Below are 25,623 nucleotides of genomic sequence, written 5' to 3'. Positions count from 1 at the left end.
GTAATTTCCATGCCTGTTCTCTACTGAATTTTTGTCTAATAATTTTAGCTTCAGGAAACTCTTGTTAACTTACTGTGTTGCATTGCTGGTTTTTATATTAGGATGATCCTATGGGTAGGAATTTACATGAGTCACTTTCTGAAACTTTTTTTTAACTTTAAAATATTTTTATGAAACTATAATGCAGAATATACCATGAGTACAAACAGAGGCAGTCCAACAATGAGGCGAATTAGGCAGTCGCCTGTGGCGCAAAACATTCAGGGGCGCAGTCCAGACTGCTTTTTCTGTTGATTTGTTGTAAAACATGATGTTTTGATGCTTAGTTTGTAAAATCTTATTGTAATTTGATGTTTAATAGGCTTTCCCTTAATCCCTCCTTATTATCCAACATTTTTGCTTATCCAACTCTTTTATTTTTCAGTGATTGGTTGGGGGGGGGGGGGGCGCCAAAATTCTGTTCGCCTACACTTGAAAAATACCTAGGGCCGGCTCTGAGTACAAATTTCAAAAATGCCAAATAGGACTTTGATTCTAGATGACATTGGTGTTTAGTAGTAGCACTTCAATTTCTATTTTTCCTGAGGTAAAAATAGAAAAGAGAGGGAGCAGAGTGCATTTAGACATTGCTGTTTTGACAATAATTAGAGCTGTTCAGCAGAGGAACTCTCTGCTCCGGAGTGTGGTGGGGGCTCCTTCTTTGGAGGCTTTTAAGCAGAGGCTGGATGGCCATCTGTTGGGGGTGATTTGGATGCAATTTTCCTGCTTCTTGACAGGGGGTTGGACTGGATGGCCCATGAAATTCATGGGAAAATCATGTCAAAATCACCATGGGCAAGAAGAGTCACAATGGTAGGGTAAATTGCTGACTGGCGAAAGTGTTGTAATAAGAACCTCACCATCCACTGGAACAGGAAAGGAAAGGAAGAAAGAGGGAAAGGCCTGCCAAAAATTCAGCTTCACCCCATGTCAGCCCTGTAGCCAAAACAAACGAGACTCCAGCCCTGTAATTAATACAAACAACAACAACAGCAGCAGCTCGAGGTGGGTTACAGCATTACTAAAACAGAAACAAACACATAATAATTTTAAAACATCGTGACCAGTGATCCTGTGAAGCAGTGCAGCATGGCTCGTGACCCAATATTGTATGACTTTAGTGAAGGTCAATGGGAGTGATCCTTAGTCCTATCTTCTACATGTGGCCAGCCTCAGGCCCCTTCTATGCTACCTTATGATCCAGACTAACAAATCAGATAATCCAGATTATCTACTTTGAAATGGATTATATGAGTCTCCACTGCCATATAATCTAGTTCAAAGCAGATAAACTGGACTTTATATGGCAGTGCAGATGGGACCTAAGTGTGTGTGTGTCAAGCCAATTTTCCTAAGCCTCTGTACAGGGAGGCGAGCAAAACTGTCCACTTGCCTGTAGCACCCATGGCTGTGCTTGTCTTGGTTCAAATAATGTATTTGCTAAATTAGCAACTACATGGGACAGCTGCATTTGCATGCGATTTTTTATTCACTGTTAAAGGTGACATAGGAGATTGTTAGATCTGGAGTGACCATGAAGCAATACATCAGGTCAGGGCTCCTGTGCTTTTAAACTACCATTCCCATCACTCCCTCCTTGTCTGCCTGGTGTTAAGGGAGAACTACTCCTAAGTGTCTGGGGACCAGAAGCCCCTACCCCTGCAAAGGCCCCAATGTCCAGGGGGGAATCTGCCTTTGATCTTTTGATATCAAGTTTTTCAGTTATGGACAACATTCTAAACGGTTTTAGAACTTGAAAGAGCGGTTTCCACGGCACCCCATTCAAAGATCAATGCAGTTGGTCTGTTGTTTAGATGCATCTTGGACAAATCGCAAGCCAAGTTCAACTCTTGCGTCTCCAAGAGCCTGGACCATATTTTGGTCTTCTTCTTTAGACATCTCCAGCTGCATTTGAATCTTGTGTTTCAGGTGAGAAACTCATTTGAAAGAGCCAGAGAAGCCATTCTTTGTTGATATCTATCACGTGGCTGAATCCCATCCGGCACATGTCCGGTCCCTATTCCCTGGCCTGCCTTGTGACTGACCAGGAGCACTTCTGTGTTGTTTAGATCACACCTCACTTTCTTTGCCCTCCTCTAGTCCACTCATGCCAACAGACAAAATGTCAACAGGAAAAATTAATCTTGAGATGTGTTACAGCAGGTTCTCCATTTCTGTGGATCAAGTAGGGCCATTTGTCATAGAAAAAAGGTTTTCTTTTTAAACCAGGAGAAGGGTTTTACCTATGTATCACAATTTCTCCCAAACACAGGGGAGGTTCTCATGTGAGATAATTTGCATGTGCATAACTTAATAAATACAGGTTGCTTTGTTTCTTGTTTCCACAGATTTCTCAGCATGGAGAAGTGGCTAAAACGAAAATTAGGCTTGGCTGACGGAAACTTTCCAGATGCTGCACAGCTCATTCATCTGGCCTACATCCGTTTGATTGGCTTCACCTTTGCGGCGATTGGATGGAGCAATAGAAGCAGAGGAATGGAGGGTATGGCATCTTAAGCCTGGCACCAGCACTGAGAAAATCTGGATTGGGATCTGGGGAGTCTGCTTCATGGAACATACTCCTGATGGGGATTCCAGAAAACAATGTCTGGAGTTCCTGGACGAACATTTGTCCCTCCCGATGGAAATTTTTTTGGCACAGGACCTAATGTCTTTAGTTTTTATAGTAGCATCCTTAGCTCTATCTTTCCTGTCGTTTGCCTTATGGAAACTTTTCCACAAAGGAAAACCAAAAAATGTGTTGATAAATTTTTTCTGCATTGGGGGAGTTCTCAATTTCCTGACTAGTTTCATCATCCTTATCCCACTTTTGTGGAATATGTATTCTGTATTGGTTAATGACAGTATTAATTTCCCTGATTATTTTCAGCTTCCTGTTCTTCCATATGAGCAAAATGTTGGCTTTGCCATTTATGTGGGAATTTCGGCTTCAGGGTTCCAGCTAACAAGTTCAATCTTGATTCTCAGTGAGAAATGTTGGTTTAGGTCCAGAAGAGCCCCTCCAATAATTATGGTCATGCCGAAGCAACCAACCAGTGCTGACACTGAACCCTGTCCCCGGTGTGGATCAGCCATATCTCTTGAGAAATACAGATCTGAAGAACAACTTTTTAATCTTTAAAAGGCATATATGCAGGGGTGTAAATATTTTAAAGACTAGCTGTTTTTATTGTGTGCTGATACCAAAAATTATATTGAACTCTTTCTGTTTTCACGCTGTGTTCTAAATATGTTTAAATGAATGGTTTTCACTCAATAAATTTAAAATTCATTGTGGCTTTATTTTGTTTTGTTTTTTCAAGTGAGTGTAAGAGAGATCATTGAGATTCCTAAACAGTGGCCAAGTGCTTATCCTTTAGACCACTCTTTGCAAGGAATGAGTATTAATATTTAGTGCCTTTCATGCTTTCCACACCACAAAACTCTTGCTCCTTTGTTGTCTGCCACAGCAGGATGGAACTGGAGAAGAAGGTAGAGTTACACAAGCCATTTCCAGACAACACAGGCCAAACCTATCAACTTTCCCTCTAAAGCTGAGACTGTACCTTAGACTCAGCACTTGGACATGATACTTTTTCCAACCTTGACTTCCAGGTTCCTTGGTCAACCATGGCCATTGGTCACTCTGCCTCAGGGATTCTGGAAATTATAGTCCAAATGTATATCTTTCCTAGGCTGTAGCTTTAACGCTTTGGCTCCTCTGCAGCAATTAAAAGCAAATTAGTGCAAATAAAGACAAACCTAAATTACTGTAAGAAAGCCCCCTTCCACACAGTTGTATAAAATCCACATTGAACGGTATTATAAGGCAGTGTGGACTCAGATAATCCTGTTCAAAGCAACCCCCTTCTGCCTTTGTGCACCAAAAGCACAAGCAAAGCACCCCTGACAGATGGCCACCCAGCCTCAATGTTAATAGTAATAATAATAATAATAATAATAATAATAATAATAATAATAATAAAGAGGATTGGCAGAGACTCCTTGGGCCATTTAGTCCAACCCTTCTGCCTTTGTGCACCAAAACCACTAGCAAAATACCCCTTAATAATTATTAATTAAATAATAATTAAAATACCATTCTAAACAAGCAAAGCTTTAGAAGGCGCAGACTGGACGAGGGAGAAGGTGGGAAAGGCTTCCCTCCTTCCTTCCCTTTCCCTCCTTGCTTGCCCTGTGTGTGCCTTCCTCGGTGGCAGCAGGAAAGTTGCGCATGGGGCAAGGGAGGAGGGAAAGGTGCGCACCTTTCCCTCCTCCTCCTTTGCACCACATGCGCCTTCCTTGGCGGAGGAGAAGGGGGCTGAATAAATGGCTTTGATGGGCTGCATGTGGCCTGTGGACCATAGTTTGGGGACCCCTGCCTAACATAACCCAGAGGCAGGAGCATTAATATTTTCCATTTACCGTTTTCTACCTCTGCTTAAGATCCATTCTTTATTTCAGCTGAATTTAACTGTTGGGGTTGTTGTTGTTTAAATGTATTTGGCAAGCATAGCTGTGCATTTGAAAAGCAGCATTACTTCCCTCCCTATATCTCAGCCTTTTGGCACCCAGTCAATATGTACTTTGGCTTTCAAATATTTGTAAGTAATCTGATTGATATATATTCTGACTGCATGGCATCTTTGCACATATTGTTCATTAGATGCCTCATGAAGAGAACTCTTTTGATGGCATAATTTGTCCTTTTCAAAAAATAATTTGGAGAACAGTTCTGTCATAATTCTTCATTGTTCTAATTTAGCATTTCTTAAACTTCTAAATAAATGATGAAATGCTGTGCAGTTCCTGATCATATTTGGCTTCGACAATGGAAACATGAAGTCAACTTTCATTCATTTCATCAAACAAATAAAAGACACAGGGCCAAAAAACATGATCTAGGTCTACCCTTTATACAATTAGAATGGATTTAAGCTTGATCAAACTATTTATTTTATTATTTATTACAATACTTATATCCTGCCCTTCTCACCCATAGGGTACTCAGGGCTTTGACCCCTAGAAGAAAATCTCTGCGTCTTATCACTAGCCAATTCCTTAACTGAAGCATGTTAGTTGTTGTTGTATGCCTTCAAGTCATTTCTAGCATATGGTAACCCTAAGATGATCCTATCACAGTTTTTTTCCCACTGGGGTTGGGAGATGCTTATTGGGGGGCCAGGCTTAGCACAACAGGCTAAACTACTATGCTGTGGAAAGATCCTGATGATCAAAATGTCAGCAGTTCAAGCCCGGGTTGGGGTGAGCACCCGCTGTTAACCCCAGCTCACCTGCCCACCTAGCAGGGTCAAAAGCAGAAATGTGAGTAGATAGATAGGTACCGCTTTTAGTGAGGTGGTAATAAAAAGGCGCCTTTAAGGGCCCCCTGGTGACACAGCGGGTTAAACTGCTGAGTTGCTGAACTTGCTGACTGAAAGGTTGGTGGTTCGAATCCAGGGAGTGGGGTGAGCTCCCGCTGTTAGACCCAGCTCCTGCCAACCTAGCAGTTTGAAAACATGCAAATGTGAACAGATCAATAAGTAGGCTCTGGTAGGAAGGTAACAGTGCTCCATGCAGTCATGCCGGCCAATGACCTTGGAGGTGTCTACAGACAACGCTGGCTCTTCGGCTTAGAAATTGAGATGAGCACCAACCCCCACAGTCAGACAAGACTAGACTTAATGTCAGGGGGAACCTTTACCTTTACCTAAGGACATCGAAGGAAGCTCCTCGGCATGGAAAATGGAGTGTCAGCACCCCCTGTGGCCAGAGTCAAGCACAGTCTCCAAGATGCCAGAAATAAGATGGGAAAAAACTGCCTTTACCTCTTCTGTGTTGTCTGTCTTTGTTAACTGTATAATCGGCATAGAATGTTTGCTGTATATGCGTTCTGTAAAGCCGCTCTGAGTCTCCTTTGCAGTGAGAAGGGTGGGGTATAAATACTGTAAATAAATAATAAAATAAATATTGCATCAGTCCTAAAATATTGTGCAGGCTGTTAAAGCACCCTGTCTGTTGGGCATTAGGTATTTCTTTTCACAAAACACTGAGAAATGAATGGTAACTGTGTAAGAGAATCAAATTATTGACTCATGTTTAGTCTGGCATCTACCACAATGTTTAAATTTTTCCTTGTTTTCATTCTTTCTCTCATCATACTTCCCATTTTCCCTGTTAAATTTTACCCAGCCATCAAATATTATTTCAAACAAGTCTGTTTGTACTTATCTTCTAAAATATTTTTTTTAGAAAATACATTTGATGAAAAAGGAGTGTCTGCCTATAATCAAAAACAATGATGAAGTTGTGGGCTGCATCTTTCTCACATTCCTTTCCCACAATCAGGAGTGGGAATTATATCTCCTTCCAGCTATTCCAGGACTTTTTATTTATCGTGTCAGAAGCGAACATACTGCAAGTTGCTTCTGGTGTGAGAGAATCAGCTTTTGCAAGGACATTGCCCACGGGATGCCTGAATGTGTTACCATCCTGCTGGGAGGCTTTTCTCATGTCCCCACATGAGAAGCTAGGGCTGACAAACGGGAGCTCATCCCGTCTTGCAGATTCGAACTGCCAACCTTCAGGTCAGTAGTTCAGCTGGCACAAGGGTTTAACCCATTGCGCCACCACAGTTCCTATTCCAGGACTGTAACAGCCAGCATGCTGCACCTTTGGTTCTGATGGCCAAGGAAGTTTGATTCTCCAGTTCAACTGTAAAAGTGACACAATTCCCGTCCCAGTCAAACTGTATTATATGCCAATATGGATCCTGCCTAAGTGTACTGTTATTAATTTCAATTGATCTACTCTAGCTAAGAATAACTTTGGATGCAGCCCTACATCATTAGATCTGAACATTTTTTTAAATCTAATTTTTACATAGAAAGCAGAATGCAGAAATAGCAGAAAAATATGCAAGGATTTCATAATACTACAACCAAGAGGAGTTTCTATCTTTTGTTTCTGTTCAAGTAATAAACTTGGTTGAAGGTGTCCTTGTAATACAACCGTGGTCAAACTCAAGTACCTTCTTAAGATTGCTGTAGTTTTCTATTACCATCAATCAATGCAACACATACTAATTAAGTACTTCGTTATGCTCTTGCATGATTTATTAGGTTTCCCCCCATTAATGTGTTTGATCAGAAATGTAATTAAACAATGAACAGTGGCAGCAACACATACTTTCCATCAATTATTAAAAGAAGGTTTCCTAGAATAAAAATGGGATAATTAAAATTAACGCTGTCATGAGTTTTCACTTGACGTCAAATTATTTGAACCTCTAGTAGTGCTAATCCTCTGCTTTACCATAAATAAACTGCATAAGACAGTATTAAAATGAACTAGGGTATGTTCATTCACAGTACTGACACTTGCAATAATTTAATAGACAGCAGAAAGGAAAATTTCTTAGAACAAAAATGCAGGACCTTCTGTTTTTAAAATGCATGTATATTCCCACTTCTATGAGTTCAAACCCATGTTCTAGAAGAGTGACTATGGCATTAAAGGTCAGTAAATACACATGATGTAACTTAAAGTTACTGCATTATGACTTTAGCAGGGATGAAATTCACTTGTAGTTCAATTACATGCAGTATCTCTTGCGAGTAGATTTCATAGGAGTTACTATCAGACAGGTTTGCATACATAAAATTCCAGCCATGTGTTGCAGTCTTAAACATCTTGTCCTCAGAGTATACTCACTGAATATAGCTTGACTTATCCCTGAATAAATGTACATTGAAATGGACTGTTTAACTAATTTAAAAATCACTGCTTTTTACAATGGAGACCCATGAATGGTACTTTCTACCTCATCACACAGGCCGTTTTGCCCAACATATGCTGCTTGCACATAGCCCACTAGACAACACAAAGGGACTTCCAGCTGGGCTATGTGCCGAAAGGAGAGAGCAAGTGGTGTACAATGTTGCGACGGCAATGCAGGAGCCTTCCTGTGTTGCCTTACCAACGATGGAGGGAAGCTGGGCAGTGAAGATTCCCCACATGGAAAGAGGGGTAAGGCAATGGGTTCTCCATGCCTCCACCAGGAGCCCATGGATTAGCCATGATGCATGGAAAATCCATGGACCTTTGCCTCTCTTTCACACTACACAGTTATACCACTACAATTTCATTTTAGTTGTCATGGCTGCATCCAGTGACTCAGAATCTCTGACTCAGAATTTTAACTCTACTCAAACTGCAAACCTCACATTTCCATAGGATCATAGAATCATAGAGTTGGAAGAGACCTCATGGGCCATCCAGTCCAACCCCCTGCCAAGAGCAGGAAAATTGCATTCAAAGCACCCCCAACAGATGGCCATCCAGCCTCTGCTTAAAAGCCTCCAAAGAAGGAACTTCCACCACACTGCGGGGCAGAGAGTTCCACTACTGAACAGCTCTGAAGTATTCCAGGTGTGAATACAGGCAGAATACAGGGTTAGCATGACTTCCCTGGATCTAGACACTATACTCCTATTATGCAGGGCAAAATCCCATTGGCTTTTTTTTGCTGCCGTATCGCATTGTTGGCTCATGTTTAACTTGTTATCCATGAGAACTCCAAGATCTTTTTCATACATACTGCTGTCGATCCAGGTATCCCATATTCTGTATGTGCATTTCATTTTTTCTGTCTAAGTGGAGTATCTTGCATTTGTCCATGTTGAAGTTCATTTTGTTAGTTTTGGCCTATCTCTCTAATTTTCAAAAACATTTTGAATTCTGCTCCTGTCTTCTGGAGTATTGGTCATCCCTCCCAATTTGGTGACGTCCGCAAACTTGATGATCATGCCTTCTAACCTTTCATCTAAGTCAGGCATGTAGCCGGGGGGGGGGGGTGCGCTCGAGGGGCTTCAGCCCCCTCCCTCGAAATTCTCAGAGTGGTCCGCGAGAAGGCCTTACATTTATTATTTAAACTGTTACGTTTATTCATATCATGATCTGATCACCATGCTCAATATATCCCATATGCATGGGGGTATTGGGATAACGATAAAAAAGGTTTGCTAGGGTAGATCCTCCCCCACCCAGACTCACCCCCCCAAAAGCAAAATCCCAGCACCCCCCAAATCAAAATCCTGACTATGGCCCTGATCTAAGTCATTAATAAGATGTTGAACAGAACCGGGCCCAGGATGGAACCCTTCTTATGGCACTCCACTCGCCACTTCATTCCAGGATGAAGAGGAAGCATTGGTGAGCATCCTCTGGGTTCGTTCACTTAACCAATTGCAGATACACCTAACTGTAGTTTTGCCTAGCCCACATTTAACTAACTAGTTTGTTTGCCAGAAGATCATGGGGACCTCACTGAAATCCAGATACCCTACATCCCTGCATCTACCCAGCTTGTGACAATCTTAACAGATTAGAGAGATGGCCCAAAACGAACAAAATGAAGTTCAGCAGGACAAATGCAAGATACCCCCCATTTACCAGAGTACAGGACTCCCGATTAAAAACAATTATTTCAGGTGGTGGGAGGAGGGAAATTCCCCCCCCCCCCCCACACACACACATGCCATTTTCTCATGTCAGGAGTATTCTACGGGGGGGGGAGGGGTCTCACTGTCCACAGGCCCCTCCACTGTCTTTTTTTTTGGGGGGGGGGAGAATTAGGGTTGGGGGAGGGTGTGGGATCAGGAGCTTAGGATGACTTCTCCAATCCTAGGGGATCAATCCCCATAGGAACCACACTTGGAAAAATCTGGACCTTACTTTAAAGTCCAAATTTTTCCAGGTGTTTAATTAATTAATTACTCTGCATTAATTTGCTTTTACCTGAAGAGTTGTTTGCCCCCAGGAAGGGAAATTCACTCCTGGAAGAGTTAGCATGGGGAAAAAATGTCTACACTGAAGCTTTTTTACCAATCCTTGTTTCCACAAGCTTTTTTTTTTTTTCTAAATCCAATTCTCACAGGGACAGAAAGGGTGGTGAAATCTTCTCAGCAGGGGCATGGAGAGCAAAAAAAAAATGCCACCAGGGTTTTAACCCTTCCTTATGCTATCTAAAGTGTGTGTGTGTGTGTGTGTGTGTGTGTGTGTGTGGATCTAGAGTTATGCTTAATAAATGTACCTGTTTGCTTTTAACAGTCCAGCGTCTCATGGCGTCTCACGGAGTCTGTGATCTAATGGAGGCTGAAGTCAAAAGACATCTCTTTTTTTCTCGTGCTCTAAGCAGTCCAAGGCATCTCTATGTGGAGTCTCAAGTCTCAAGCATCTCTGCGTTCTAAAATGGAGTCTAAGTTCAGAGCAGTCCCAGATTTGATCATGTAGTCTGCAGCCCCTCCCACAACCTCAAGAAACATAGAGTAAAGGGAAAGCTGCATACCAAAACATTTTTTTTAGTGTCAGGAGCAACTTGAGAAACTGCAAGTCACTTCTGGAGTGAGAGAATTGGCATACATATACAATACAGTAAGCAAACAGAATCATATACAAACAAATTACTAGTGGAGGCTTGAGGAAGTTGCTATTTCTTGCCTTTCTTTCTTCCCTCCCTCCCTCCCTCCCTCCTTTGTGTTGCCTCCCAAATCCCAGCATTGCATAGTGTTGAGCCATGGCAATTAAATTAGAGATGACGTCCCTCAAATAGGAGCTACAGGTGCTCCTGAAGTAGCTTCCCCTTTTGCTTTGGCTTAGCACTAAGATTGCCATATTACGCAAATCTAACACGCACCCTAATTTTTTGAAGGGAATTTAGCCAAAAAAAAAGATGAGCATTAGATTTGAGTAAGTATGACTCAGCCATGGAACTCATATATAACAACAGAAACACAAAATACACTGGTAGTAAATGTACAATAACCATCTTACAACAATATCAGTTGCTTGTACAAGAAGCAACTGGCATTCCTTCCTTCCTTCAGCATGCTTCCCTCATTCAATTGTTATTGTTGGTTTTTATGTCAGTTGGGGAGTGAATTTACACTAGATATCAGTTAAAGAAGCAATTATGAAAATAGTTTGGAGAACCGTTTTGATTCCTGCTCATCCACCCACTTGCCTATCTCTAGCATTACTGCTACTTTTCTTAACAAAGAAGCAACTGGTAGAAATGCTGCAAGATTTTTCTTTAAAAATAAACAGCTATACCTCAATTAACAAAGCGACAAGTTTCTAGGCATTGTTTCTTTGGTACCAAAGGCAGAAATAACATGAGAAGGATAGACAGAGATTCCTATCTAATTAAAAGAGATCGGTTAAATATATTTTAGCAAAATTTTTATTTTAAACTAACAATATTCACATATGAAATGAAAGCTCTGGATAAGTAAATAAAAATATTTGATGGCTTTTTTACATATGCTAGTTGGTAAAAATGCTTATCAATTTTTCTCTTTTCTGTTCACCCTTGCTCCACAAAAAAAGTGGCAAGAGATTGCTGTTTACCTTACATCCTGTACACAGGCACAGCTGCTGTAGGATTAGTCACAGTAGAATCCTGTTCTTCCACAGCTCACACTTTTCTTGCGTTGTTGACTCCAGGCACACTGCTGCAAGCTGGCACTGTTTCTCCAGCCCTCCTTTGCCATCCTCTGAATGCTAGGTCTGCTAAAAAAAATCCTCCAGTTAGACCAAAGATGAGTTGAAAAACCACGGGGCTATATAGACATTAAAAAACTTTTGGAAAAGAAGCTTCCCTGTCAAGGACTTAAATTGAGGTGTTCCAGCAAAATTTGCTTCTAATCCTACAATGTCCTACAAGGGAAGAAAAGATTGTAGGGATCCATCTACACCAGTGGTCCTCAACCTATGGGTCCCCAGATGTTTGGGCCTTCAACTCCCAGACAGCCTAACAGCTGGTAAACTGGCTGGGATTTCTGGGAGTTGTAGGCCAAAACACCTGGGGACCCACAGGTTGAGAACCATTGATCTACACTGTAGAATGAATACAACCATCATGGTTCAATGTAATGGAATCATGAGAGTTGTAGTTTTACAAGATCTTTAGCACTGAGCCACGGAATCTGTGGTGTCAAACTGCATTACTTCTACAGTGCAAATGTATGCATTCAGTGGCAATATATAATACTCTTCAAGTCTAAATGTAATTGTCTTAGTGAGTGGAATCTACTAGAGGGAGTATCAGTAGGAGATGAGGATGAAGGGCATACACCTATTTCTATTGAAATGTTATATTTATCGTTGTGACAGTCTCCTGTAATGCAATTTACCATATTTTTTGTATTGACAAAATTAATAAAACCATTCAGTTTTGTGGAAATATTTTGAAATGTAATTAGTATTCCATAATAGGGAGAGTAAAAGCTGTCTAAACATTATAAAACCTGCCAGAATTTTAAAGAGTAATTTTGATTGCCTCCTCATTGATTAATTTGCAGGCACATAACCAGGCATTCATAGACCCAGCAGAGTCAGTTATAAATAAACATTAGCTAGAAAACTGTGTGGAATATTTATTGACCTTGCCGTACAGAATGCATTTGGAACTGCTCTTATGAGGCCAATATAGGAGCGTAGGAAGAATAGGACCTTGATAATATTTGTATTTTGTGCAGTATGAAAACATTACATGAAATATAGACTGTCAACATCCTTGTTCTACAACAATCTTGTTGACTTTTTTTTTTCATAAGTATGAGCTGTTACCTACAAGTATGGCATTTATTTTATTTATTTATTTACAGTATTTATATTCCGCCCTTCTCACCCCGAAGGGGACTCAGGGCGGATCACATTATACACACATAGGGCAAACATTCAATGCCCATAAACACATCAAACAGAGATCGAGACAGACAGACGCAGAGGCAATTTAACCTTCTTCTGAGGGGATGTTCGATTCTGGCCACGGGGGGGGGGGGGGGAGCAGCTGCTTCATCATCCACTCTGACAGCACTTCCTCATTCCAGGTTGTAAATTAGTTAAACCTGCCTCCCCACTTTTTTTATAAGTGGTACCTTATTTTATACTTGATAGATGCAACTATCTTTCGGGTTGCTAGGTCAGCAACGAGCAGGGGCTATTTTTTATTTTCAATTGGCGGGTGCTCACCCCGCCACGGGCTGGCCTCGAAGTCATGACCTCATGGTCAGAGTGATTTATTGCAGCTGCTCAACAGCCTGCGCCACAGCCCGGCCCCGGCATAGATTTGAAAAGAAAAAAATCATTTTGTTTCATTAATAATATTCAGTTTGAAAACCTTAAGAAAACCATAGAGCTGAAAAGCTCATTAGAAGCCACCAATCCTCTGCTTAATGTGGTTTTTGGGCTTCTGAGTAACCACTCCTGGAAACAAACATTCAGCAAGATAGAACTGGTAACCAGACTTGACCAGTTGTAATAGTGGGACAGCACTATAGTCAGGTCATTAGGGCCATGCTTAGTGGAATGGATGAATATCTTCCCATCAAAGGTGTTGTTCTATTCTGTCTGCTGTGGTGAAATCTTTTGGTGGGCTAGTTATAGTCTTGTAGAAAAGACTGAATGGCAAGCAATGCTGAGTTGAATGCAATTTGTGGCCCTGCAGACATTATTGGATGATGCATTTCACTATTGGCTATGTTGACTAGAGTTTCTGGGGTGATACAGGTTGCCCACTTCAATGTAAAGAGAAATATGTTTGAATCATAACACTCAGGTATATGTCTTCTGATTCTAATCCCAGTCTCACAAGATAGTATATGTGTACATTTTCTCATGTCTCCTTAGGTTAGCCTTTCTACATATTACACTTTCTTTGCCCATGAAAAAAGCATTCACGCAAGTCCCTGCCATGAGATCTTTACTGAGCTTTTTTCCACTGTCATTTGGATAAGAGGAATGGGTTGCATCATCACCCTTCAATCATACATGATCAAGGTTGGCAACTGGTACAATTAACCCAAGGACCAGAAGTTGCTAAAATACAAAACACAAAGCAGCATTCTCAGAGTTTCAGAAGGAATAAGGATGTTTCTCTGTCTCTCTGTTTGTTTATCGGAACTCAGCATCTTGCTTGATAATGAAACGAAGCTTCAGTTAAAGAAATCTATAAATTACAAGCCATGGGATTTTTTTCCATTGCTACATACAAATAGCCTTATGATTCAATGCTATCTGCTGTAGCATTGAATAGTTCTCTGCTAACGGTGAGAGAAAAAAAGGTTGAACATTGTGAAAGCCACCCACTGCATGACTATCAGCCTCCTCCCACCAGACTCAGATCAAGGAAGGGCTTCATGAGAACCACCACTCCTCTTGATGTTTCTCCAGCAACAGCAAGGGTGTCCCTCTGGGCAGCTAAACCTGGCAATTCTAACTGGATGGCCCCCCAAGAGGGTCTTCCTCCTGGGGCAAACCAAGAATGGGCAACTTGGAAGTCCCTAAACAGACTGAGAAGCGGAGTGGGCAGATCAAAAGACAATCTGGCAAGATGGCACTACCTGGAGGAATCCTCCACCTTGTGTGACTGTGGAGCAGAACAAACAACTCCGCATATGTATGCTTGCCCACAATGCCCTGCCTCATGTACGGAGGAGGAGTTGTTTAAAGCTACGGACAATGCGGTTGCTGTTGCCCGCTTTTGGTCTAAAACTATTTAGTTGCTTGTGATTTCCTTTTTTCCCCCCATCATTTTTGAAATGTATTTGTCGTGCAATGCTTTTGACACGAAATAAAATCTGCTGTAGCAACATCCTGTGGATTTGCAGTTTAGTGGGGATATTTAGAATTCTTAGTCAAATTCTTGAAATGCTTCCCCAAACTACAACTCTCCATATTCCATAGGATGCAGCTAGGGCTGCTAAAGGGGGTTTGGAAAAATGGCGCTGAGGACGGCTGTGTAGTGAAACTCCCCAGCCTGTCTTTTAAGTTTTACTTAATGTTTTAAATATCTGTTTTAAATATTTGTTCTATTGTTTATTAACATTTTATCAGCTATTTTTAAACTATACTTTCCAAACTACATCTATGAAACCGGGGAGGAAGAGAAACTAATTAGGCTGTTGATAATCCTTCAGACAAACAAGGAGAGACGCGAGGCACAGTTAAAATGCCTAATAGGAAGAAAATGCCTAATAGGAAGAAAAAAGTTGCCTTACCAACTGTTCAGGGCTCTCAAGATGATAAGAAGGATTGTAAAAGAAAGAAAACATCTCCAAAGCCAGTAGGTGAATCTATCTTACTAAAACAAAGTTACTTAGAGGACTCTGCAGCTGCACACCAAGCTCAAGCCTCAAGGACGCCTGAAGAGACAGCTATCACTTTAACCAACAGATTTGAGCCCTTGAGGGTTGGGGAGCTGACACCACTCCCTGATCAATTCCACAAGGCTCATGATATATACCTGAGTCCTGAGAGGGAAGATCTTCAGATTCCTCAGGTTCCCCAGTCTCCTCAAGTTTTCCAGGTTTCTCGGGCCTCAGTGGATCTCCATGAGGGGACCACAAACAGCCCTGTGGGATTCCTGGATCTGAATGCGATCTTGGATCTACCGAAACCCCTGGAAGAAAATCTGAAGGGGCCAGACCGCTCAAACTGTTCGGATGATCAGAGACCTGGTCAAGATGGTGCAAGATCAGATTCAAGATTGGTGAGTCTGCTGTTTGCAGAATTCAACCAACTGGCCGATCAGCTCAATCGGTTTGGGAGATTGCTTTGCCAACTGAACCACCCATCAGCACAATCCCTAGATTACACACAAGGGAGAACCATATGGAATTCGTTGGATCCTGACCCTCAGAATGCCAGAGACCTAGCTTGGGCTCAAAACCGGGACCACCCCATGGAGCCTTCTTCAATTCTGCGAAGAGCTTCGCTGGAAATTGGAGAGCCATTTGAGAGTCCCATGATGAGCCAGGATGCGCTCTCGATGCCGAAGGGGGAGATTTTAGAGTCAACTTCCCATGGCTGCTTGTTTGGTGGTCTATGCCCTCTCGATCTTGGGCCGACCAACCCATGTCCCTGGTCTAGGCAGGGACCCCCTGGGACCACCAGACAGGAAAAGGACTGGCCCTCTCTGCCTGAAGTGGAGGCATTGGATGTGACAGAGATCCTTGGACGGGTGCCTGTCTCTCCTTCAGTGCCCCCCTTTTGTGGAAGCCCCCAACGACATCGCTGCCTCTCCCTGTCAAAGAGGCAAGCACCAAAAATGGCGGCTGACCTCGGGGACACCATCGGTGAGCTCATGCCTTTTTCTCCAAACCCCAAAAAGCTTCGGCACAGGCCTGCGGGTCACCCCGACTGGAGACAGAAACGCTGCCATGATATGCGCCGGACTTCTGGTGAGAAGCCAGAACAAATTATTTTTCTAGCAGAGGGAGTTCCTGGTGTTTTGCAGAGTGCTGGATTGGCAGCGGGCCAAGATGGTCTGACAACAGACTCTGGAGAACCTGAAGCCCCAGACATGGACAAATATACAATGATGGGAACCGGTAAACCTCCAAATCGTAGGTCTCAGAGATGTGGCTGTCATCAAAAGAAATTTAAGACTAGAATCTTCTGGGGAGTAGGATTCGGTAACCGGACAAGACCTGCAACTGCTACCTTCTCCCACAAATTGGCCAATGTTCCGCCAAGTGGTTCTAGATCTATTAATATGGAGAAGGGAGCACTCCCCCAAAACACTAGTACCTGGGATTCGAGTATCAGAACTGTGGACATAAAAGAGAGAGTGACCTCCCAGTGTGGTGGAGTTAAGAACTTATCCCAACACTCTCGAGGGAACCTAGACTTGACGTCCCCTAGATCACCCCCCCACCCACAATGCTGGCCGGGTGTTCTGGCCTTTACACCTGCCCCTCATTACTCTGAGGGCTCTATTTATGACCACTTGGTAATTGGCCATGCCCCATCTCCTTTTCAGGGGGCCAGTCGAACATTGGGCACTTAGCTTCTGCTGTAGAGCCCCCAAGAGAAGTAGGTCTGTGTATGGGAATTCCTACGATCTCTGGGAGGGGGAGATATGACGGTAGGCTCAGGCCGAATATTAGAGGGAGGCTGAATCGACGGAAGACTCGGCCCCCCTCTGACCTGTGGCCTATCCCCAAGTGCACCTATGACAGGCGACCAGTTTCCTCCCCTCCTACCCTGGTGTTGGTGAATGCTAGGTCCATAAGGAATAAAACTGCTACTATCAGAGATTTTCTTACTGATCAGGGAACTGACCTAGTGTGTATCACTGAAACCTGGATCCAAGAGGGGGACGAGATCCTACTCCAGGAAATAACATCTCCAGGTTATGTAATCACCACCAGATGCGGAGTGGGAGGCGGGGGGGTGGGGTGGCTATGCTCTCCCGAGAAAGCTTTTCTCTTAGGGCAGTTCCTGTTGTGGACATCTCTGGCACTGAATGTGTTGGTCTGGTGTGGGATTCCCCTGAGAACATGGCCTTTCTGCTGGTGTACCGTGTGCCTAGTGCACCAGCAGACAGCCTATCCCAGCTGCTCGAGACTGTGTCGGAGTGGTCCTTGAGGTTCCCCAGACTTGTTGTCCTGGGGGACTTCAATGTCCACGCTGATATGGACAGCAGCGGCTATGGACCTAGTGTCTACCATGGAGACACTAGGACTCTTGCTTTGCAGTACTGGGCCCACGCATCAAGCAGGACACATGCTAGACTTGATCTTCAGCGCAGGAATTCAAGTGACCCAAGCCTCTATTTTAGAGGTTCCATGGTCGGATCATTGTGCCCTGAGAGTCAGGCTGGAGCATGCCTACCCACCTGGCAAGGGCGCCGAGCCGATTTGGGCTCGCCCAAGAAGACTTATGGAACCTAGTAGGTTCCAGAATGCTCTGAAGGATCTGGAGCCTGTCAGCGACTCAATCGATGTGCTGGTGGACACATGGAACATTAGGCTGTCCAATGCACTCGACGAGATCGCCCCTAGACGCCCTCTCCAACCCCGCCAAAATCGGTCTCCTTGGTTCACAGAGGAACTTCGATCAATGAAGCGGGAAAAGAGACGGCTAGAGGGCATGTGGCGAGAACTTCATGACAGAGCTTCGAGATCAGCTTACAGGGCATTTATGGAGTCCTATGAGCATGCTACCATCGAAGCAAAGCGAGTATACTATGCCTCTTTGATAGAGTCTGCCAGTTCACGCCCGGCAAAATTGTTCAAAATAATTAGATCTCTAACGACGGTTCCTACCAACCCAAAAAGTGATGATCAGGCCCCTTCAGCCGAGGCTTTTCAAAGCTATTTTGCTGACAATATCTCACTACTACGCCAGGACCTCCCCGCCACAACTGATACAATGAGAGAACTTGAGACTCCGTGGCCACTTGCTGGGCCCACCCTCGACCAGTTCATCCCACTGGACACAGAGGCTCTCGATAGGCTCATAGCTGCAGCTAGACCGACCACTTGCTCCCTCGACCCGTGTCCCTCTTGGTTGGTAAAATCCTGCTTGGAGGGATTACGTGACCCGCTGCTGAAGATAATAAACAGCTCCCTTGAGCAAGGAGTCTTTCTAGAGGGATTAAAAGAGGCAGTGGTCTCTCCTCTGTTGAAAAAACCAGATTTAGATCGTTTGGTTCCCTCCAGCTACCGCCCAGTTTCGAATCTTTCATTTCTGGGCAAGGTGATTGAGAGGGCAGTAGCGGTGCAGCTGCAGCAGTTCCTAGACGACACAGCCGGACTGGATCCTTTCCAGTCTGGCTTCCGTGCGGGGCATGGGACAGAGACTGTATTGGTTTCCATCACAGATCATCTCCGATGCCAGCTTGACCGGGGCGGGTCGGTGTTGCTTGTGTTATTGGATCTCACAGCAGCATTTGACATAGTCGATCACAATCTTCTGACCCACCGCCTTGCTGTTGCTGGAGTTAGGGGGACAGCTTTAAATTGGCTGGCCTCCTTTCTTCACAACCGTGGACAGCGAGTGGAGAGGGGAGGCCTGGTCTCTGAGAGGTCCCCTCTACATTGTGGGGTTCCTCAGGGGGCCATTCTCTCCCCTCTGTTGTTTAACATCTATATGCAACCACTTGCTCAGCTGGTCCGAGATTTTGGGCTCGAGTGTTATCAATATGCTGACGACACTCAGCTTGTGTTAAAGATGGAAGGCCAACCGGAGTCTGTACCCGACAGTTTTCACCAGTGCCTCGAGGCCATTATTGGATGGTTGCGTTCCAGTAGGTTGAGGGTGAATCCAGCAAAGACGGAGATCCTATGGCTGGGCCGACCGGGCAGTGGGGATATCCAGTTGCCAACCCTGGATGGCGAAGTGCTACGCCAGTCTTCACTAGTAAAGAGTCTGGGAGTCCTCTTGGACCCTTCATTGACGATGGAGGCCCAGGTCTCCGCTGTTACCAAAACTGCCTTTTTTCATCTTCGGCAGGCTAGACGGCTAGCCCCCTATCTATCTAGGGACAACCTGGCTACAGTGATCCAGGCTACAGTCATCTCGAGACTGGATTACTGTAATGCCCTTTACATTGGCCTTCCTGTGTCGGTGATCCGGAAGCTCAAATTGGTGCAAAATGCAGCTGCCCGGCTCCTTGCGGGAGTCCCGATAAGATGCCACATAACACCAATCTTACGGCAGCTGCACTGGTTACCAGTTGAGCACCGGATCACTTTCAAAGTGATAGTGCTTACCTTCAAGGCCTTACATGGTCCAGGGCCGATGTACCTGAGGGACCGCCTCACCCCCTACAAACCCCAGAGATCCCTCCGTTCTGAGGACCAAGACCTACTGGAAGTCCCCAGTTTTAAGACCTTGCATCTAACTGCAACTAGACGCAGAGCCTTTTCAGTAGTGGCGCCATCTCTGTGGAACACCTTGCCACCTGAAGTCCGTGCCTTGCGGGACTTGTTGGCCTTCCGCAGGGCATGTAAGACACACCTGTTTTGGCAGGCTTTTGAGTTCTGTTGCTGATGTTTTAAAAGGTGCTTTTAAGATGTTTTTAAGATGTTTTTTTTAAAAGATGTTTTTAAAATGTTTTTTAAATTGTTGATTTTAGCTGGTTCTTGTAAGCCGCTCCGAGCCCTAGGGGAGTGGCGGCATATAAGTTTGAAAAATAAATAAATAAAATAAATAAAGTGAGACCACAATGCTATAATAGTGTGTTGTAAGAGGATTCCATCTTGCTGGATAAAAATATCCCATCTTGAAGGCTAAAGTAATATGGTAAAATAATTTTTATCCATTAGCTATCATCATATTTTTCTTTCTGAGAATCTTCCAACTGTGGAAAGTTTAAAAAAATATTACAGGTTCAGGACCCCTTATCCATAATGCTTGAGACTGGAAGTGTTCCCTATTTTGGACTCCCCCCACCCTCACCCCCAGATTTTAGAATACTTGCATATACTGTACATAACGATATACCTTGGAACTGTGGCTAAGTCTAAACATGAAATGCATTTATGTTTCATATACATCTTATACACAAAACTTTAAGGTAATTTTGCACACAATTTTAAAAACAATTTTGTGCATAAAATAAAGTTAGTGTACATTGAACTATCAGAAAGCAAACCTGTCATTATCCCAGCCATTCATGTGGATAAACTTGGATTTTGGAGTATTTTAGATTTCAGAATTCTGGATAAGGGATACTCGGTCAGTATATTATTAAATTGGTTAGTGGTTACATTATCTGAAAGTTTTACCTGGATTGAGGAAAACACATACAGCTCTTGGTGCACTGGTTTCTACCCCTCTTGAGGTCAATCCCAGTTGTGCTTTTTTATTGTGTCAGAAGCAACTTGAGAACATACTGCAAGTCACTTCTGGTGTGAGAGAATTGTCTGTCCACAGAGATGTTGCCCAGGGGTTGCCCGGATGTGTTACCATCCTGCTGGAAGGCTTTTCTCATGTCCCCACAAGCTAGAGCTGACAGACAGGAACTCATCACGTCTCGCGGATTTGAATTGGCAACCTTCCAGTCAGCAACCCAACTTTTAGCTCAGCAGTCCAGCCAGCACAAGGGTTTAACACATTGTGCCACTGTGTCTCAATTGTGCTGATGCAAAAGTAAGATGCCATGAATTCATAGGGACACCCTGCCAGTTTAAGAGGGGATAGTGCTTCAGTCTCAGAGTATCTGGGACTTTTGGAGTCCTCTTTTCTTGGAATGTACCAATTGATGTGTTCCCCTCAGTGTAGGACACATGCGTGATCACTTCAGTTGCCCTCCCTGACCCAATCAGAAATAGTAAATTTAGATCCAAGACCACTAGAATCATACAAATGTAACCCAGAATAAGAATTATAAGCAAAACAGATCTTTCTAACAAGACAAGGTATACTGTATGTAGGACATTGTAACATCAAGTTTTTTTCAACTGCCATAACACAGATTTTACATTGCAAGTTTGATTTTTTTGTCTTTGTTACTTTTAAAAAAAAGCAAATTGTGGCAATGCATTTGAATTCCAGCTGCTGGCGATACACATTAGTTTTCAAGATACATCTAAGTGTTTCACTGAAGACTGGCATCTTTTCATTAGGAACAGCATGCTCCAAAGCTTTCTGAGCAGTGCTTTGAATTGTGTCACTAAGCAGGGAATGGAAATGTTGTGCGCATATGGCACATTAACATTTGTATGAGCCTAGTTTCACTGTTGTATTCTTTTGTAGCAAGCTGTCATATATAACGATTTCAAAACTTATTGAAAAGACCATCAACAAACTCCATCTCATATTGTTCTAAGGCATTTCAGGCACAGAATGGCTTTAATAGCCCTTGAGAATCAGTCACTTAAGCAGGTTTTGCAAGGATCCTAAGTAGATGACATTGCAGCCACACAATGGGAGTACAGTATTTAGAAAATGTGGGAGGTGGGAGGTCAATATTCAAGTCTCGGAGCTATGAAACATATCAGATGACCTTGGGCCAGCCTGGTCTAATTCACAGGGATGTTGTGATGAAATGTTATGTACGGGGTGTGGAGGGGAGAGGCCAAGAAGAAAAGTGGGACAGAAATGGAACAAATCAATAATTTCAATACCATCAGATCTGAAGATGTCAGCCACAGATGCAGGAGAAACATCAGGAGAAAATGCTGCTAGAACATGGCCATACAACCTGGAAACTACACAACACCCCAGTGATTCCGGCCATGAAAGCCTTCAACAATTTCAAAATAGTTTAGTAGCTGAACTTTGAACAAAATGAGGTACTAACCAGGAGATAGGGTCCATCTCCTGTAGAACAGACAAGATAATCTATTTTATTGTGTAAAACATATCTTTTTTCTTTGTTTTAAAAAGGTCTTAATTATTTTATACTCATATTTTAATGTTTTAATCGGGTTGTGTATTTAATGGCTCTCTCTCTCTCTCTCTCTCTCTCTCTCTCTCTCTATATATATATATATATATATATATATAAACACTGCAAGTTGCTTTAAGTCTTATAGTGAAAAAAAGGTGCGGTATCAACCTTCATTTTTCCAGCTACTAAGGCACAACTGAACCACAGCCTTATTCATTGGCATCTTGAAAGTCTTCCTTGCAGTTGCTTGAAAGAACCAACCTGTTACCTACAGAAATATCTTTGATCCATGTGCTATTTCTGAGTTTGCTGTTCTCGAATCAAGTAGACCAGGTTCATATCTTAAAGAGAAAGGTAAGCATGATCAGAAAAGTCTTCGACTCATAATTCATAACTCAAATGGTTTCCTCACAGGAGAGATCATCTTCAGAACAAAGACATTTTGTTGTAAAACCAAAACTGAATGTGCTACAGTTAACCTTCTCTTTCCATCAATTATGCATTCACAGATCCAACTATCCACAATTTGAAAATTTCCCCTCTCCATAAAAATCTAAATAGCAAACCTTGATTCTGTTATTTTATATAAAAGACACCATTTCACTATACCGTCGTGTATATAACAAGACTTGAGCATCCATAGATGTTGGTACTTATGTGGAGGGGTTCCCGGAAACAAAACCCAACAGATATCAAGGACATAATAATAATAATAATAATAATAATAATAATAATAATAATAATAATAATAATAATAATATAATAAAATGGAAACAATAGACATTGACAAAATTACTATCTGTCAACTGCAAAAGGCCACCCTACTGGCATCTGCGTGCATCATCTGAAAATACATCACACAATCCTAGACACTTGGGAAGTGTTCGACTTGTGATTTTGTGATATGAAATCCAGCATATCTATCTTGTTTGCTGTGTCATACAATGTTGTTGTGTCAATAATAATAATAATAATAATTATTATTATTATTATTATTATTATTTATTTATAACCCGCTTCCATCTCCCCAAGGGGACTCTGGGCGGTTCACATGGGGATCAAGCCCAATTCACAGATAAATCAATATGGCAACAGCATATATAATTAAAACGATAACAGTAAAATAACGTACATCAGCGAGCATCAAGACTAAATGGTGGGGCTATTAAAAATGATAAGGAAAGCAGGCATGTGCAAAAACTCAAGGAAATGAGATTCAAGAAGAGGGTAAAGACTTATTGTAGATCAGTGGTTCCCAACCTTTGGGCCTCCAGATATTTTGGACTTCAACTCCCAGAAATCCCAGCCAGCTTTCCAACTGTTAGAAACTGTGGGAGCTGAAGTTCAAAGTTCCATGGAGACCCAAAGGTTGGGAACCACTACAGATGAATCTTAACTGGAATTTAAGGGGTGAACTGCAGATGCCTTCCAAGATGGACCTTTGCACGATTATCTGTGTTGACCATTAAATAAAATCCAAGATACCCATTGGTGATAACCAACCAGAAGATGCAGAAAACATTCTGCTAGCTTTTGAAGCTCACTGGATTCTTAAAATAATCAGGCCATGAAAACAAAAGTGATGTTATTGGAGTCAGAAAAATCTGCACGTGTACATCTTTGGATGTTACAGGGGCAATGTTTTCATTTAGGCAGAAAGTTGTGTGTCCCCCCGCCCCAACCCACACCAACCCAAGATAGGGCAAGATACAAGATGGACTCAAAACGTTCAAAATGAAGGCTGAAAAATTCGATCTGTGTGACTAAAAGCAAGTCCAAAGCAACACAACCTTCACAATGACCAAAAACACCACATGTGGGTAATCTTTGAATTATGGAGGTTCACCACCCAAACTCACAAACCAGTATAAGAACTCCCAATCCCTGGTTGAAGTGTATTAATGATATACCTTCTTGCACTTGTCTTCTTTAGAGCAGATCCCCTCACATGGTGCAATTTGACAAGTTTACAATCCCTTCTTCCTTGCAAAGGAGGTAAGAGTTCCCTTGCAGTCTGCATTCCCTTCCTTTCGCGGTGGCACAGTGGGTTAAATCCTTGTACTGGCTGAACTGCTGATCTGAAGATTGGGTTGATGACCTGAAGTTTACCAGTTCGAATCCACGAGATGGGGTGAGCTCCCGTCTGTCAGCTCTAGCTTGTGGGGACATGAGAAAAGCCTCCCAGCAGGATGGTAACACATACTGATGTCCCCTGGGCAACATTTCTATAGATGGCCAATTCTCTCACAACAGAAGCGAATTTGCAGTATGTTCTCAAGTCACTTCTGACACTATTAAAAAACCTGTGTCCCTGGCTATGGATTATTTTATTAGTATTTTAATCCATTTGGGATTGTCTCATTCCAAAATGTATAAGATGGGCATCAGAACAGGTTCATGTAATTGCATCAATGATCTATAAATAGATTTTGCAACAAGTCTATTCTGAATTTTGCCCATTTTGATCTGCAGTACGAAACCAGTGTTTTCCAGGAGGCTAAAAGCTTTCCTTCCAACCTCTACAAATGTATTACTACAGTATATTTGCTATGTGGCAAAAGACATATACTAAATTATTTCCTTCATCTACTTTTCCTGCATTTAGCATGTTTTATTTTGCAATTGGTTGTTGGAAAGCAACCACAGGCTTAATTTGTGAATCTAATTGCTCAGGCACAGTGATGAAATCCCACTGTGAGAGGGGAAATGGGTTAATAACAGAGAATAAACACTCTCCTTGACATTCTGTTTCATCTTAGCTGACAGCTGTCCACTGTTATTCCAAAAATAAAGGTGTATTTAAAAAAGAAAAAAACCCTAACAGTCAATCATAATTTAAAACTCTTGAACCAATCAGCTCAGTCTAGGAACTTTTATGCGATCCTCTCTTCCCAGAACCTATCACAGTTATTGCATAATGGCAGCACACAGTATAAACGTGTAGTTTTGCACAGTATTTCTCCATGCAGTCTTTTGTAGCAATGCCAAAACGAAATGACTGAAAGGAGGTGCTTTTTGATGCTGCCAGATATGTTTATGAAAGGGCATTCCTCCCCTTCCACGCAGTTCAGACCTTGGATTTTTGTTCTCCTGTCTCTTTTATAGCCATTAACAATATTCTTAGCCAGACACATTGCAACATTTGCCAATTTACAGCCATATGTGCATTGGGATAATGAGCAGAGCTACCTTTTCATCTCATTAAAAAAGCACAGAGTTACCAAACATGAGTTTCAGTGACGCATCTCATTTTGATGGGCTTGTAGAAGGAAATGTTTTTTTTTTTTAAAAAAAAAAGGAAAAGAAAAGAAATTGCCTGGATCAATTGTGCCCTAACATAAACCAACATGTCTAGATTTTACAAGCTTTTAACTGACTGTAACTAATTGGTACCTCTA

General features: G+C 42.5%; 1 protein-coding gene across 1 annotated transcript; it reads left to right on the top strand.

Annotated features, from left to right (window-relative positions):
• Positions 1 to 830: 830 nt before the first annotated feature.
• On the top strand, positions 831 to 3,380 carry LOC134297947 (claudin-4-like). The gene is made up of 2 exons (XM_062976970.1): positions 831 to 852; positions 2,520 to 3,380. The coding sequence occupies exons 1-2, from the start codon at positions 831 to 833 to the stop codon at positions 3,179 to 3,181; spliced, it is 684 nt and encodes a 227-aa protein (XP_062833040.1). The 3' UTR covers positions 3,182 to 3,380.
• Positions 3,381 to 25,623: the final 22,243 nt, after the last annotated feature.

The sequence above is a fragment of the Anolis carolinensis genome, chromosome 3 (genome assembly GCF_035594765.1).
Source record: "Anolis carolinensis isolate JA03-04 chromosome 3, rAnoCar3.1.pri, whole genome shotgun sequence".
NCBI lineage: Eukaryota > Metazoa > Chordata > Lepidosauria > Squamata > Dactyloidae > Anolis > Anolis carolinensis.
Note: the sequence above shows the minus strand (reverse complement) of the source record. Positions and strands in the feature narration are given on the sequence as shown.

What these genes read in the sequence shown, in the direction of transcription:
- LOC134297947 (XM_062976970.1), top strand. Translation starts at nt 831, where the DNA reads ATGGGCAAGAAGAGTCACAATG. An exon ending in GGGCAAGAAGAGTCACAATG is followed by an intron (nt 853 to 2,519) that starts GTAGGGTAAATT and finishes GATTGGATGGAG; the next exon opens with CAATAGAAGCAGAGGAATGG.